General features: G+C 34.2%; 1 protein-coding gene across 2 annotated transcripts; it reads left to right on the top strand.

The window, feature by feature from the left end:
* Positions 1–10,404: 10,404 nt before the first annotated feature.
* On the top strand, positions 10,405–12,330 carry LOC113783667 (stromal cell-derived factor 2-like protein). 2 transcript variants are annotated; one of them, XM_027329871.1, is made up of 5 exons: positions 10,405–10,834; positions 11,370–11,510; positions 11,593–11,709; positions 11,889–11,930; positions 12,165–12,330. In XM_027329871.1, exons 1-4 carry the CDS (start codon positions 10,736–10,738, stop codon positions 11,898–11,900), a joined length of 369 nt encoding a protein of 122 aa, XP_027185672.1. In that variant the 5' UTR covers positions 10,405–10,735; the 3' UTR covers positions 11,901–11,930; positions 12,165–12,330. The 2 variants fall into 2 exon arrangements, with proteins under 2 accessions (XP_027185672.1, XP_027185673.1); XM_027329872.1 differs by lacking the exon at positions 11,889–11,930.
* Positions 12,331–12,824: the final 494 nt, after the last annotated feature.

The raw sequence follows: 12,824 nt of genomic DNA, 5'->3' as shown, positions 1-12,824 counted from the left end.
TGTATGTTCCCTCTTTCTCTCCCCTTGTTTCTCTTTTGCCTTGTTTCTGTTTGAAACAGTATGTCCATTCTACTAGAAATCACCGGCAATTTGAAGTTTGGTGAGAACTGAAACATCATCAGATAGAATGGACGCATCCAAGAAGTAGACTTAATTAATAAAACAATAAAAGAAGAAGTAGACTTAATACTTGGAAGCTAAGTTAAATATTAGGTGGGATTGACGTATAAATAACAGCTACTTAAAAAACAACAATTTTCCAAAGAGCAGGGACGACAATAAAATGCAGAAATCAAAGTACAAAAATGGATTCTTAATACGTAACTGAACTTATGAGAAACAAAATTTAGTCTAATGTAGACTGACCAGGTCTAGCTTGTAGAATAGTACTGGAGACGAATTCCATCTGCTACAACTACTTTCCACCAAACAGTGGCAGATATTGAGCTTTTACGTTTAGTTTTCTGCACTTTTTGTCTAAGTTTTTAGGCTGGATTCTAGAGATTGGAGTGGAAAATAGAAAGTTATGAAGAAAAGCATCTTTCAGAAATTGGCCACTAACCATGAGGAAGAGGGAAAGTTGATGGTGGATTTTGGTGGGCCATTATTAACTACCTCTTCCGAATCAGTTGGTTATTAGTCTTACTAAAAAAAAAGTTAATTAGTTAGCAGAGGATTTTTAGTTTTCGTTTTTCTCTTTGATTTTTCTCACAAGATTGAAAAACATATAGTGTATCTCAACAGATATACAAAACGAAAGAATATATTATGCATAAATTAGAGAAAAAAGTATATACTAAAATGGAAAGAATACACTGGCAGTTTTCATAGATTTTTTTTTTTTTGTTTTTTCATAAAAAGAAAATTTCATTAATCAATTGCAGGAAATCGTGCAACAAGATATAATTTATATAGCCGCTCTAATGGTAGTTCTTATAATTTGTAACTATTGATAAGATGTTGATTAGAATAACTGAAACAGGTTGTGTTGGAGTAAAAGGCTGCATTGGTATATCAAACATTAGGATAAAATTTAATGAAGTTCTTGGCCCTTAAATTATAAACTTTATCAGGCTCAATCAATTAAAATGACCCATGTCATTGATCAAAGATGTTGCTTATTATTTGAATTAAACCATAAAGTTGGTTCAAGAGTTTGGAAGTACTATACAATGATAAAATGGAAAATAATACTTTACATTTGAACAAGGAAACTAGTTTTTATTTTCAAGTTGCCCAAGGATCTCTCAAAATTGAGGAATAACTGTTGTTGACCTTTGTAGTATTTTTCTTTTCTTTTCTTTTAATCTTTTCTTCTGCTCCAATTGCATCACCATTGGTGTTCGAGTGACCTATAGTGTTTCCCTTGGGGAGTTTTTATCCTGGAATATGAAACTGAAACAGCATTTAGTTAATTCTGTAAACACAGGAAAAAAGTTCAAAATTAGACAGAGCAAGATTTTTGTTTTCCGGTCAAGTGGAGGCTAAAAGCCTGAATAATAATCACAAATCTTGCACCGGTGCCCCCAAAGTAATCAAAACCATGCATATTATCCTAGGCTCTAAATTGTAGGGGGCCAATCGGAAACCAAACCATGTTCCATCTGTAGATTGTTCATTTTTTAAATATATTTCATGGGATTTTTTTTTTTCTGGTGGATACGTGTTCTACTTGGCAAAATGATCATAATAGTATCATCTCCTTGTTTCTTAGAGTTAAAGAAACAAAAATCTTCTCAAATTAAATAGAGTTGATTACAAAGTGGATTGCATTGACTGCCACTTCGGCTACTGTTTTTGGATAAAATTTTTGGTTGTTTTGATGCAAAAAATTTGTCATGCATGAAAAAGGGAAACAAGTGTGATACATATCTATACAATGGTATCGTTTGTTGAAAAAAAAAAAATGAAAAAGGGAAACAAGTGTGATACAAGATCTGAAAGACTATGGTTTAATGTCTTGAAGGACTGTCTAAGACCCAAAAGGGCGTTGAGTTAAGCAGTTAAATTAGCTTATTAATCAAGGGTCAAATCATCCAACCAAGACAGCCTTCAGGAGTGTTTGACATAATTAAATCTAACTTCCTAATAGTAGTTATTTCCTATTTCTATACTAAAAGTTAAAAGTATAGTCTAGCTAGTTTTAGGAGTTTACTTGTTTAAGCTGAAGAGAAATTATTTAGCAGTTTCATATCTTAGTTTCTTAATTACCAAATCTTGTGCGCTAGATATAAGGTGTTTTAGTATTGTATTCTCGTGAGAGTTTTAGCATTTGTAAAGGCAATTTTGTCTAGAATTTATATAAGAGTTTGATACGCTTTATAAGTTTGTGATTATTAAACTCCTCTCCTCTCCCCTCCTCTCCTTCCATGTGTGTGTGTCAAATATCCATCCGCTATGCAGTTTTAGCGCCTAACAAAAAATCTGTCGTGAGTGCGTATTTGTGCACATATCTTGCCCAAGATGAGTATATATAAGTTTGCGACCTGGTTTCACTATACTTCTTGATCCTGCCTCTGCTGTGAAGAAGTCCTTGGTAGTGGATTTGCAATGGAAGTCTAGCCCTCTTCCATGTATTGTTTTACTCGATCATGGGACCCTGTACTACCACTTTATTTGGTGATCAAATCAATCTCCTCAAAATCTCATGATCGAGGCCAGATCTGGTGCGTGGCCAAGCCATCAACATGGAACAAGAATTGGCAAACAATGAATTGTTTCTGTAGCAAGATGGAATCTTGATTGTTGAATTTAATCCGAGCAACCACACGCATCAGTAGAATTCATTGTTTGTCAGCTCACTTTCAGATGAGATGGCTTCGACACGACCATATCTGGACTGGATCAGTCATTTCAACAAGGGTGATTTTATCACCAGAAGCTGTACATGTACATGGCAATTACAATTGGAAGAACAGAGAATTATGGTGCCATTCATAAAATTGCAACAATAGCTAATCACTAAACTAACGGTCTTGGTAAGCAAAATCTGCATTTATCTGGAGCTGAGTCACTGAGTCGGGCACTTGGCAGTCTCAGTTATTCATCATGGAAAATAGAAGAACTGGTTGGCAATCTCAGGAGAATTTCCACTCCTGCTTATGACTGCAACTTGAATACCTTAATAGCAATTACAAAACGGAATTTTCTTCTTCTTCTTCTTTTTTTTCTGGGTCAAACTCTAGACTAGACTGGAAAAGTTTGCAATTTGAAGGTTTACGAAAGCACTAAACTACTTAAGCCACTAAATTGGATGTTAATTAGCGCTAAACATTTTCCACTAAATTGGATGTTGATTAGCACTAAACATTTGCAAAAACGGAAGTTCTAGCATAAAACTCTACGCTAGACTGCGAAAATTTGCAATTCTGAAGGTCTACGAAAGTACTAATTACCTAAGCTACTGCATGGGATGTTAATTAGCACTAGATATTTGCCTCTATCCATTTCTCTACATAAAGTGAAGGCCACTTCATTCGTATGACACCTGGCAAACTTCCAAGTAGAGATATCATGCGTTTAAGTGTTTTATTTTTGTTAACAAGAATCAATCCTATCTTTTTTCCGTTCACCTTTTATCCTCAATTTCCATATTGTTAGTTTTTTAGTGTTCTATTTTTGTTTGAAAAAAATCAAACCCATCTTTTATCATTTTTATCCTTAATTTCTATATTGTCAATTGTTGAGTGTTATATTTTTGTTAATGAAATCAAAACCATCTTTTTTCCACCCATTTTTCCTTAATTTCCATATTTATTGTTTTTAATATTTAATGTGGATAGCGTTTAATGTTTTAGTTTTGGTAATAATTTAAATTTCTAATTGTTTTATTTTTTTTGACAAGAATCAATTCCTCTTTTTCTCCTTAATTTTCATACTAATTGTATTTTATATTTATTATGGTCATCTTTTTGAGTGTTTTTATTTGGGTGTCAGCTTCTAAATGTTTTATATTTGTTAACAAGAATCATTCCCATCTTTTTTCCACTGATTTTTTCCTTTAATTTTTGTAATTACTATGATTAATATATTTAATTTGGGCAGGTTCTTAGCAGTTTATAGTTGGTAGTAATTCAACTTTTAAGTGCTTTATCTTCATTACAATAGTCAATCAATGCCTGAAAGGAACAAGATACTGTTGACGTTTACCTATAATATGGTTTATAATTTTCAAATTTGCCAATAGTTTTACCAAACTATATTTAATCTCATTCAAGGAATAGGTTAAAAACTAGTATATCTAATAAAATGCTATTTAATTCCTATTTAGTAAGTAGATGAATTGGTTACTCTATCCTTCTGTCAATAGACCACCTATCTTTTCATGACGTGCACTTATGTAATGTTTGTTTTTTTTGGTGCTTTATATTCTTTTTCTACTTTTTTGGTAATAATTAATGGATTAATCTTTTCTACACTGACAGTGTATACACTATCAGCGTTGGATGAATGACAACTATGCAAAATTTGAATTTGAAATTTTATTTGGCTTGATCATAAATTAGAACTTACTATTACTAAAATTTGTACAATATTTATTTTTTTATAATTCATTACTTCCTTATTTATAACAAATTTTAATCAATATATTGATTTCTTGCTATATATGCATTTTTATTGAATTCATCTTTCTTTAATTTTTTTTTGTATCCATGCGTCCATAGTTTAAAACACTATTAATTTTGGTTTTACTAAATCATTAATTCTGCCTTGATTTTTTTTATTAATCAACTCACAACTTTTGCTATTTCTATTATTTGGCTTGATTATTTGTTAATAGTTCTAAAAAGTTGACAATTGTAATTTTTTTTTAATCTTTTGGTATTCCGCATTTTTATCATATACATTCAAGTTTTATAATCAGTTATATTTTTTGAATTTCTTCATTACTCATTATGTTTTCTCCTTTATATACTAATTTCTTAGCAACTTATTACAGGCCAAAATTTTTTTTTGACATAAGCATAGATTTGGAAAAGTGCTTGGTTTTCTTTTTATAGTCCTTTTACAATCATGACCAGATGCTATTTATGTGGATATCTTTTTGTTTTTATTCCTTTAAAGGAATTTTCTTTTTATTTTTTTTATATTTTTTAGGAAACAATCGAATATTAATATCCTCCCCAATATATTTACTTTTCTCACATGATGCTTTTCCATCATTGGATTAAGATTTGTTGACAACTAATGATCATTGTTTTATGCGAGAGTAACTGTTTTTATTTCATTTAGTTTTGTCATATATTTCGTATCTCAAATTTAATAAAAAATTTTTATTTTAGTTCTTTTATCTCCATGTTCATCTAAAAATAAAAAATTTTGAAAATAAAAAATGCCCTCGCGATTGCAAAGTTTACTTAACCAACTACTAGAGTGGCCACCAAGAAAGTTTTAAAACTCTATTTGGGTGTAAGTCAAGAGATCAAATTGTTTGGCCTACATTCTAAGATCCAGGCTCTCTTGGAAAATTTTGTCAACGGGTGCGTAAACACTCATCTGGATCGGTGGTGGTTCACCGGGTTCCCCTTGACCTCTTTATGTTTCCCGTCCCTTTAATATAGAGTAGAAATAGATGTAGAATAGAATCTATCGTGTTGAAAAAAAAAATGCACATTTTAGTAAGGAGTTATCCAATAATACTTGCCAATTGTCATTAATATTTCCTTGCTGTCGCTTAAATTTCCAAACAGCTAAAATTGCAGTTTTTGTCCTGCTTGTGTTCATACGCACTATAAAGAGTACCAATCGTTTTAGCAAAATTATGCCTGATCATATTTAAAAAAAAAGGGGGGAGATGAACTTGTCCTTATCATTATCAATTTTCCTTTCACTTCTTTTTCAGAAGTGTAGCGTTCCAGCATTGGCGGCTACCACCAACGAGCCTCCAGATGCCTTGATCTATGTCGTTTGCTTTCAGACAACAAATGAATCGCTTTGTCAAGAAGCTTTAAGATCATATCCTCTACCCTCCGAAGGCTTAGATTTTCAGATTCTTTGCCAAGCTTCAATAGCTGTGTCAAATGCTGATGCCAAGTCAACATACAACTTGATCGGCTCACTTAAAAGAAATGAATCAGATCCCATGATCCTGCATGAATTAGACTTGTGCTTGTATGCTTATGAACTGAGTATTAGAGGCATTGGAAAAGCCAACAACTCCTTGATTGCTCGTGACTATGATGGGCTCTATAAAATTGCAGTCAATAACCAGGTACTTGAAAGTAATTGTGAGACAGGATTTGTAGAAAAGGGTCTGGATGAACCAATCCAACTTAAAGAGGCCGGAAAAAAGTTTCAAGATCTTGGCGATATTACTGTGGTTATTGCAAAACATCTAAAGGATATGAAGCATTAAATGCAGATCTTATCTAGGCATTTCATAGTATTTCATAGAAGAATCTTGTCCTCCGAACTTATTTTATGTAAGGGTAGGCATGGAGCCGTTCTTGGTCAATTATCTATCTATGGCTATGCTTAAACTCCAATATTTTAATTTTTTTTTTTGGTAGAAACTCTTATTGTTTACAGATGGAAGATATCTTCTATGTTTACAAATAGTTTAAATTTCAACGAGAATTGTTTCACATGGTACATCTTAATAAGAAGTATAAGTTCAAATATAGGTTACATCTTGAAATACTACCTTCCAAAAAAAAAAAAGCATATATAGCAACAAAAAATTAACAATTTCAACATTTAAGCCATGAGTTTTTATTATAGGTGATTTTTAACTACGAGTCGACCAAACATTTGATTGCTCGTGAATATGAAGACCTCTAGTGGAAAGCAATTAACATTGACAGCGCCGAAGCTAACATTAGTGGTGTGGATGAACCAATCCAACTTATAACAGAGGCCAGTCAAAGGTTTCTGGATTTTGGTAGTATTAATATTGCCATTGCAGAACGTCTCTAGGGAAGACATGAGTATTAGTTTCTTTGAATCTGTGTAATCTAGTTAATGATGCATTATCTGCTTAACAAAAACTAGTATTTTCTTTTTGATTGAACAAAATGGTAGTGCAAGTATTCAAGATCTTCCTCGTGATATTCTTTTGTTTTATTTTATCCTTCCACCCTACATTTTTTCTGCTCCTAACTCTCAGATACAGGATTTGAACCATGAACCTGATAGCGGGAAATATTCCAAGCTCATTCATTCGTTCCCTTTAATATTTAATCAACCAAGTTATCCAATAACTTTATAAGCATCAAATTGACATCATCAGACTTCCCCCTCCCCCCCTTTTGTGATGGTAACAGTTGCACAAGGAGCCTTTTCTCGTGGAAAATTTGAATTATGTCGGTGGAGGTGAGGCTGATCCAAAATCTATTGTCATTATTGTTTCGCACGAACTGCAAACCTGCACGTAACTTGGCTTCATAATATTCTGCAATGCAACCTTTCTTTCAAAAAAAAGGGGTCTAGACAGCATTGCAGTCCTTGCTTGCTTAAGTATCGGAGAGAAGATGAGACCCACATTTTTTTTTTCGGTTCTTGACACAACAGCAACAATCAAATCAAGGCAACTGTAATCCTCTCGTTGCTGCATTGCATAAATCTGTGAGATTTGTTTATGATACACGAAACATTAAGCTGTGTGATCAAATTCTGAGATCAAATCCTATACCACCTCGTGGTTATGATCTTAAGGTCCTTTGCAAAAAATTGCTGGACGTGTCAAATGCTGCTGCCGAGTAAGCATGCAACCAAATGTGGTTGAATCATATGCGGCCAAACATGCTACTCAACTACTGCAATCTTTGGGTTTCAATAAGATCGTTTTGGAAGGAGATTCACAAAAAGTCATCAAAATGCTAGAGTGTTTCGAATCTGATGATTCATCATGTGGCTTGTTGATTGATGATACCATTGTCTTATGTCAAGATTTCATGTGTTGGGAAGTTTCATGGATTCCTAGGTCGTTTAATGTTTCAGCTCATAACTTTGCCAAGTATGCTGTTAATCTTGCAGATTCTTGTATATGGAGAGACTTTCCTCCATCTTTTATTTGTTCTGCACTTGTTGCAGATTCGATCTCCTGATTAATAAAATTATTCTATTTTATTATCAAAAAAGTAAGCATGCAACCTGATCAGCTCACTTCTGAACAATCAAACAGATTCCAGAACCTGGGTCCAATTAGACCAGTGCTTGGGTGACTACAAATCCACCATTGGACTCATTGGCGAGTCCCGCAAGTTATTGATTGCTCGTGACCACAAGTCCCTCAAAAACAAAGCCGTTGATATTGTTGATACTGAAATTAAGTGTGAGAGGGGTTTCAATGACACTGGTCTGGCTGAACCAATCGAACTTACAGAGGCTAGTAACAGGTTTCAAGATTTGTGTAGTATTGTTGTGGCCATAGCAAAATGTCTCAGTCGGCGGAAAAAATTATAGCACTTATAAATCTATGCAAGCTGGGTTACATAGTTCATGCATCAAATGGATATATTGTTCCTGTGTTTTTCTTTATTTTGACAGAAAAGAATGTTAGGAACAAATAATTTCCAATAGTCTGATGGTAGTGGTTATGTGTACTCTCTAAGCTGTTTTACAAGTAATCTGTGAAGTATGATAATAAAAGTAATCATGAATTTGTTATATTGGTTCAGGCAAAATGGGAGAGAAATTTCTGTAGTTATATAAATGGGCAATTAGATGTCTTGAACAAAATCAAAGCTAGAAAAATCTGATGCCACAACAAGATGCCTCAATTAGTTTCTATAAAGCGAATAACAGCAATTCGTTCAAAAAGTTAAAAAAGGAACCTCCAACTCCCTGTTGAGTTACATGTTGTGGACAAATATAACCGAAAAGAAAAAGAAAAAAAAAACTGTTCTGCTCTTGAACCCCGGACTGTATCCCTTCTTAATTTTAACACTCTCCAGCACTCTCCCTCCAAATTCCAATGGCTTCTCACAGCCAGCCCCATCCCCTGTACCTTTGTTTCCGAATGCTTCACCAAATTTGACTAACAGCAACAAGTATCATTATCCACCAAGCAGGCAAGAACTTATATCCAATTGTTTTGACATTGAATCAATCCGGTACTTCAAGTTCAAAAAAGGAAAAAAAGAAGAAGATATAGGCAGACGTTTAATATTTTGATTTGGAAAATTGACATAAAAATTGGTGAATTTAAGGTGTAAAAACTATTTCAATTGCGTGCAATTAATCAAGTTTTTTTTCCCATCTCCCACCTCTTCCACCCTACAGCGAGCTAGGTACTCGATTCGAATTTTAAACTTGATAGTGGAGAAAACTCTGATAACCCTCCCCCGGCTACTGTGAGTTAGTTGAATATTGATTCTCAATCCAATTAATTGAATTTAATATTTAAACAAAGGCTAATGCAAGTTGGTTTAGTTGACAAGAACGGATTACTTTTTCGCAAAAAGTAGTATGTTCGAATCTGTTTTTCAATAAATTTCATAGAGTTTCACAATAATTTCACTGCGTCTCCAATTTTTGTGTTTGAAATAGGACTAGCCACATATATGTTATTTCTTATCCATAATTCACTATTGATCATCTCATTTACCTTAATATCTATTTAAATTTATTTTATTAATATTAAAATTTTTGAATATAAAGAACGAATTTTTCTTCAAAAAGTTTTATCAATAAAATTTTTGAAACTATTTGTCGAGGTTCGTATATCTAAAAGTGTGGGTAAAAAGAAATTGAGAGTTGTGCTGTTTTAATCTTATTACTATGATTTGAATATATTTTTAGTATTTGGAACATTATCCTCTATCTCATATGATGCTAAACAACAGTGGCACTAAAGATGTACTTTTAACAATAATAGATGGGAGATGTCATTACACTCATATTTTGGATGGAGGTAGATCTTTTTTTTTTTTTTTTTCTAATCACTACAACAAAAATGGTCTTTCCTCACATTCCTATAAGGACACTTGCTGGTTTGTGTCATTATAGCACTCCTATCATGATACTTATTACCAACTCAATAATATATACTCTAATTTTTTTTATTTTATCAGATATAAAAATAATAATATGCCTTTAGACTACCTAACATGACACTTGAGAAAATGTGAGATGTAAAAAAAAAAAAGATACAAAAGCATCGTTTGATTTTTGGCGGAAGATTCATTTGCTTAAAATACTCAAAATTTTCATTTTGCCGGCCAAAACACTTAGTCAAAACATTGCTCAAAATTTTCATTTTCCGGCTCCACCATTTCCAGCCCCCCTCCCCCTCTCTTTGTCTCTATTGGTTTGGGTATCGACGCCACCGTCCTCAACTCCTCCCTCTACATTGTCGACGGAGAGTAGCGGGTTGTCCTCTTCGACCGGTTCCGCGGTGTCATCGATGACACCATTGGAGAGGGTACTCACTTCCTCATCCCCTGGCTCCAAAGCCCTTCATCTTTGACATTCGTACCCGTCCCCACACGATTCCGATTACGATTAGCCCCACCTTCATCTTCATCATTAGGATCTTCCAAGCATCAGAGCCTGTGATTGGAGCTCTGATTTCCATAAAGCTTCAACCGTGGCTCCCTCAGGCAGCCAACAGCAGCATCAGCAACAAAATCTCTCTCGAAGGAAACCCACTTCCGGGTCATCATCTTTTTCTTCTTCGTATTCGGCTCAACAAATTTCTCCCCCGACTCGAATAGTTTATCGAGAACCGTCTTCCAAGTCCGATCTCAGTTTGCTCTTTTGGCAAACTACCTGGTTCATTGGCTTACTTTTACTAATGGCAATCTCATTTTTCGGTCTCGCCATTTTCCTTTTTCTTACCCTTGACTCCGATTTCACCTCTTCCCTCGTCTCTGCCACTTCTGAAGGCATCCAGGTAAACCGAAAGCCCACTTACTACTTCAAATTCGTGGTTTTTGCGTTCCTGTAGTTGCACAGATATGCAGTGCATCTTTGTGTGTGTGTGTTTTTCCCCCTATTTGTTGAAACTGTATGCAGAAAGTTGTTTTATAGTTATTTTTGGTTCAAAATTTTGACCAAGTTTGTGCTATTATAGGCATGTGATGGTTATAAATTCTAGCGTTTCAGAGGTTTCTAAGCTAAAAGAGGACAGGGAAAGAGGAAATGGAGTTGTTTGTGTAGAATTAGTAATAGCCTTCGACATGTTTGATGAAATGCCTCGATAATTTTTGTTAAAAATCTAGTTGGGTGTCAGTTAAAAATTGCAATTTGGATTTTTTAAAGAGCTGATTTATGAATTAAATTTGATTTTTTTTCCTTTTTTATAGTTTGTGGTTTCTGTTGTGTAGCGAAAATAAAAATGGTGTATGATGCTTTGAGTTCTAATAGTTGTATAATGGGGCTTTGTGCTAAGTCATTCTTATTTTGTTCGGCATCTGTGATTTTGGTAGATTACTTATGGGTCAGTGACCAAGTTGATGCATGGGAGAACAAAGTTTAGGCTGCATTCGCATGATGTACCATATGGCTCTGGTAGTGGGCAGCAGTCCGCCACTGGTTTTCCCAACGTTGATGACTCAAACAGCTATTGGGTATGTTTCTTTTTCTAGTATCTATTTTTTGCTAGATCATCATAATTTTCTAAGGTTAGGTATGATTAAACTTGGCTTGCAGATTGTTAGACCTGTATCAGATACCAATGCCCAACAAGGGGATACAATCAAAGGTGGTACCATCATCAGGCTGCAACACATGAGGACCAGAAAATGGTTACATAGCCACATGCTAAATGTAAGTCTTACTATGATGCCTATTGCTGTTATGCCTTATGCAATTAATCTTCTTATCAGTAAATAGCATGTAATGGGTAAAAACCACTATGCCTTACGAACTTATGTTGATAGTTACTAGGCCACTCACAGTTTGTCTATCAGCTTCTAAAACCGTGATACTTCTCTTTCTTGTGATAGATTCATAATTGATTCTACAATAATGTACTGCCTTGGTTCCGGGTAAGCATTCTGGTTTGTGTTTTCTTGCTAGTGCTCAACATTTGTGTAGATGACAGTAGATTGTTAGAAGAAAAATTTCTTTCCTGATAGGGTCCTTGAGACTCATTTGCATTAAAAACCATGAAAACATTATTGATTGTTCCGTATATACTCCTTTATCTTTCCATTTCCTTGGTCCTGCAGTCTTGTGTTGTCAAAATCATGCTTATATCTTGTTCTTCCTCTGTTTTGCAGTAGCATTTGATAGAAGAACTTTCAGCCTACAAGATACAAGTGAGCTGTTGAGAGTCGATTGACTTTCTTGATGTGTAATTCATGTCGTGTAAATGAACGCTAGTTACGCTTTTAGCTCCTTCTCATTAGCTTACCATTTGTCAGGTATGTCTGGATATCTGTACGGACTTCTTGTGGCCATTTACCTTACTAGTCATGTGCTCTTCTGTTATTTATGAATCATTCCTGTGAATCTTTTCATGTATGAAACATGATGACAAATCTACTCTCGCTTATGGGAGTTGGCATTTTCAGTTCTCATAATCACGGTGCTGCTCAAGTTTGATGTTTCTAGATTTTTGCATCATAGCATATTTTCTTATATGCATTTTGTTCTTTGGGATAATTTTACAAGTCCTTTGGGCTTCTGATTGACAGAATGTATAGCATGGAGCACTACCTGCAAGTTGCTTCTATATCAAAAAAAAAAAAAAAATTTCTGGCAATTAAAAGTGTCAGTATAGAATTCGAAATCCTAATGTTGTACTATAGCTATCCTGACACTTTCAATTATCAAGAAAAGGGATTTTTGTTGACGGATGGGAAGTTATAACAGCATAATTTTCCTGACACGTTTGAATATATGAGCCTATCCCCACATTGGAAGGGACAACACTCGTC

The sequence above is a fragment of the Coffea eugenioides genome, chromosome 9, assembly GCF_003713205.1.
Source record: "Coffea eugenioides isolate CCC68of chromosome 9, Ceug_1.0, whole genome shotgun sequence".
Classification (NCBI taxonomy): Eukaryota; Viridiplantae; Streptophyta; class Magnoliopsida; order Gentianales; family Rubiaceae; genus Coffea; species Coffea eugenioides.
This window is presented reverse-complemented; position numbering and strand designations above follow the sequence as displayed.

Coding starts and splice junctions, on each gene's coding strand:
- LOC113783667 (XM_027329871.1), top strand. CDS start 10,736: ATGGCAATCTCATTTTTCGGTCTCGCCATTTTCCTTTTTCTTACCCTT. Junction 10,835..11,369: donor CCACTTCTGAAGGCATCCAG/GTAAACCGAAAG, acceptor TGATTTTGGTAG/ATTACTTATGGGTCAGTGAC. Junction 11,511..11,592: donor ATGACTCAAACAGCTATTGG/GTATGTTTCTTT, acceptor CTTGGCTTGCAG/ATTGTTAGACCTGTATCAGA.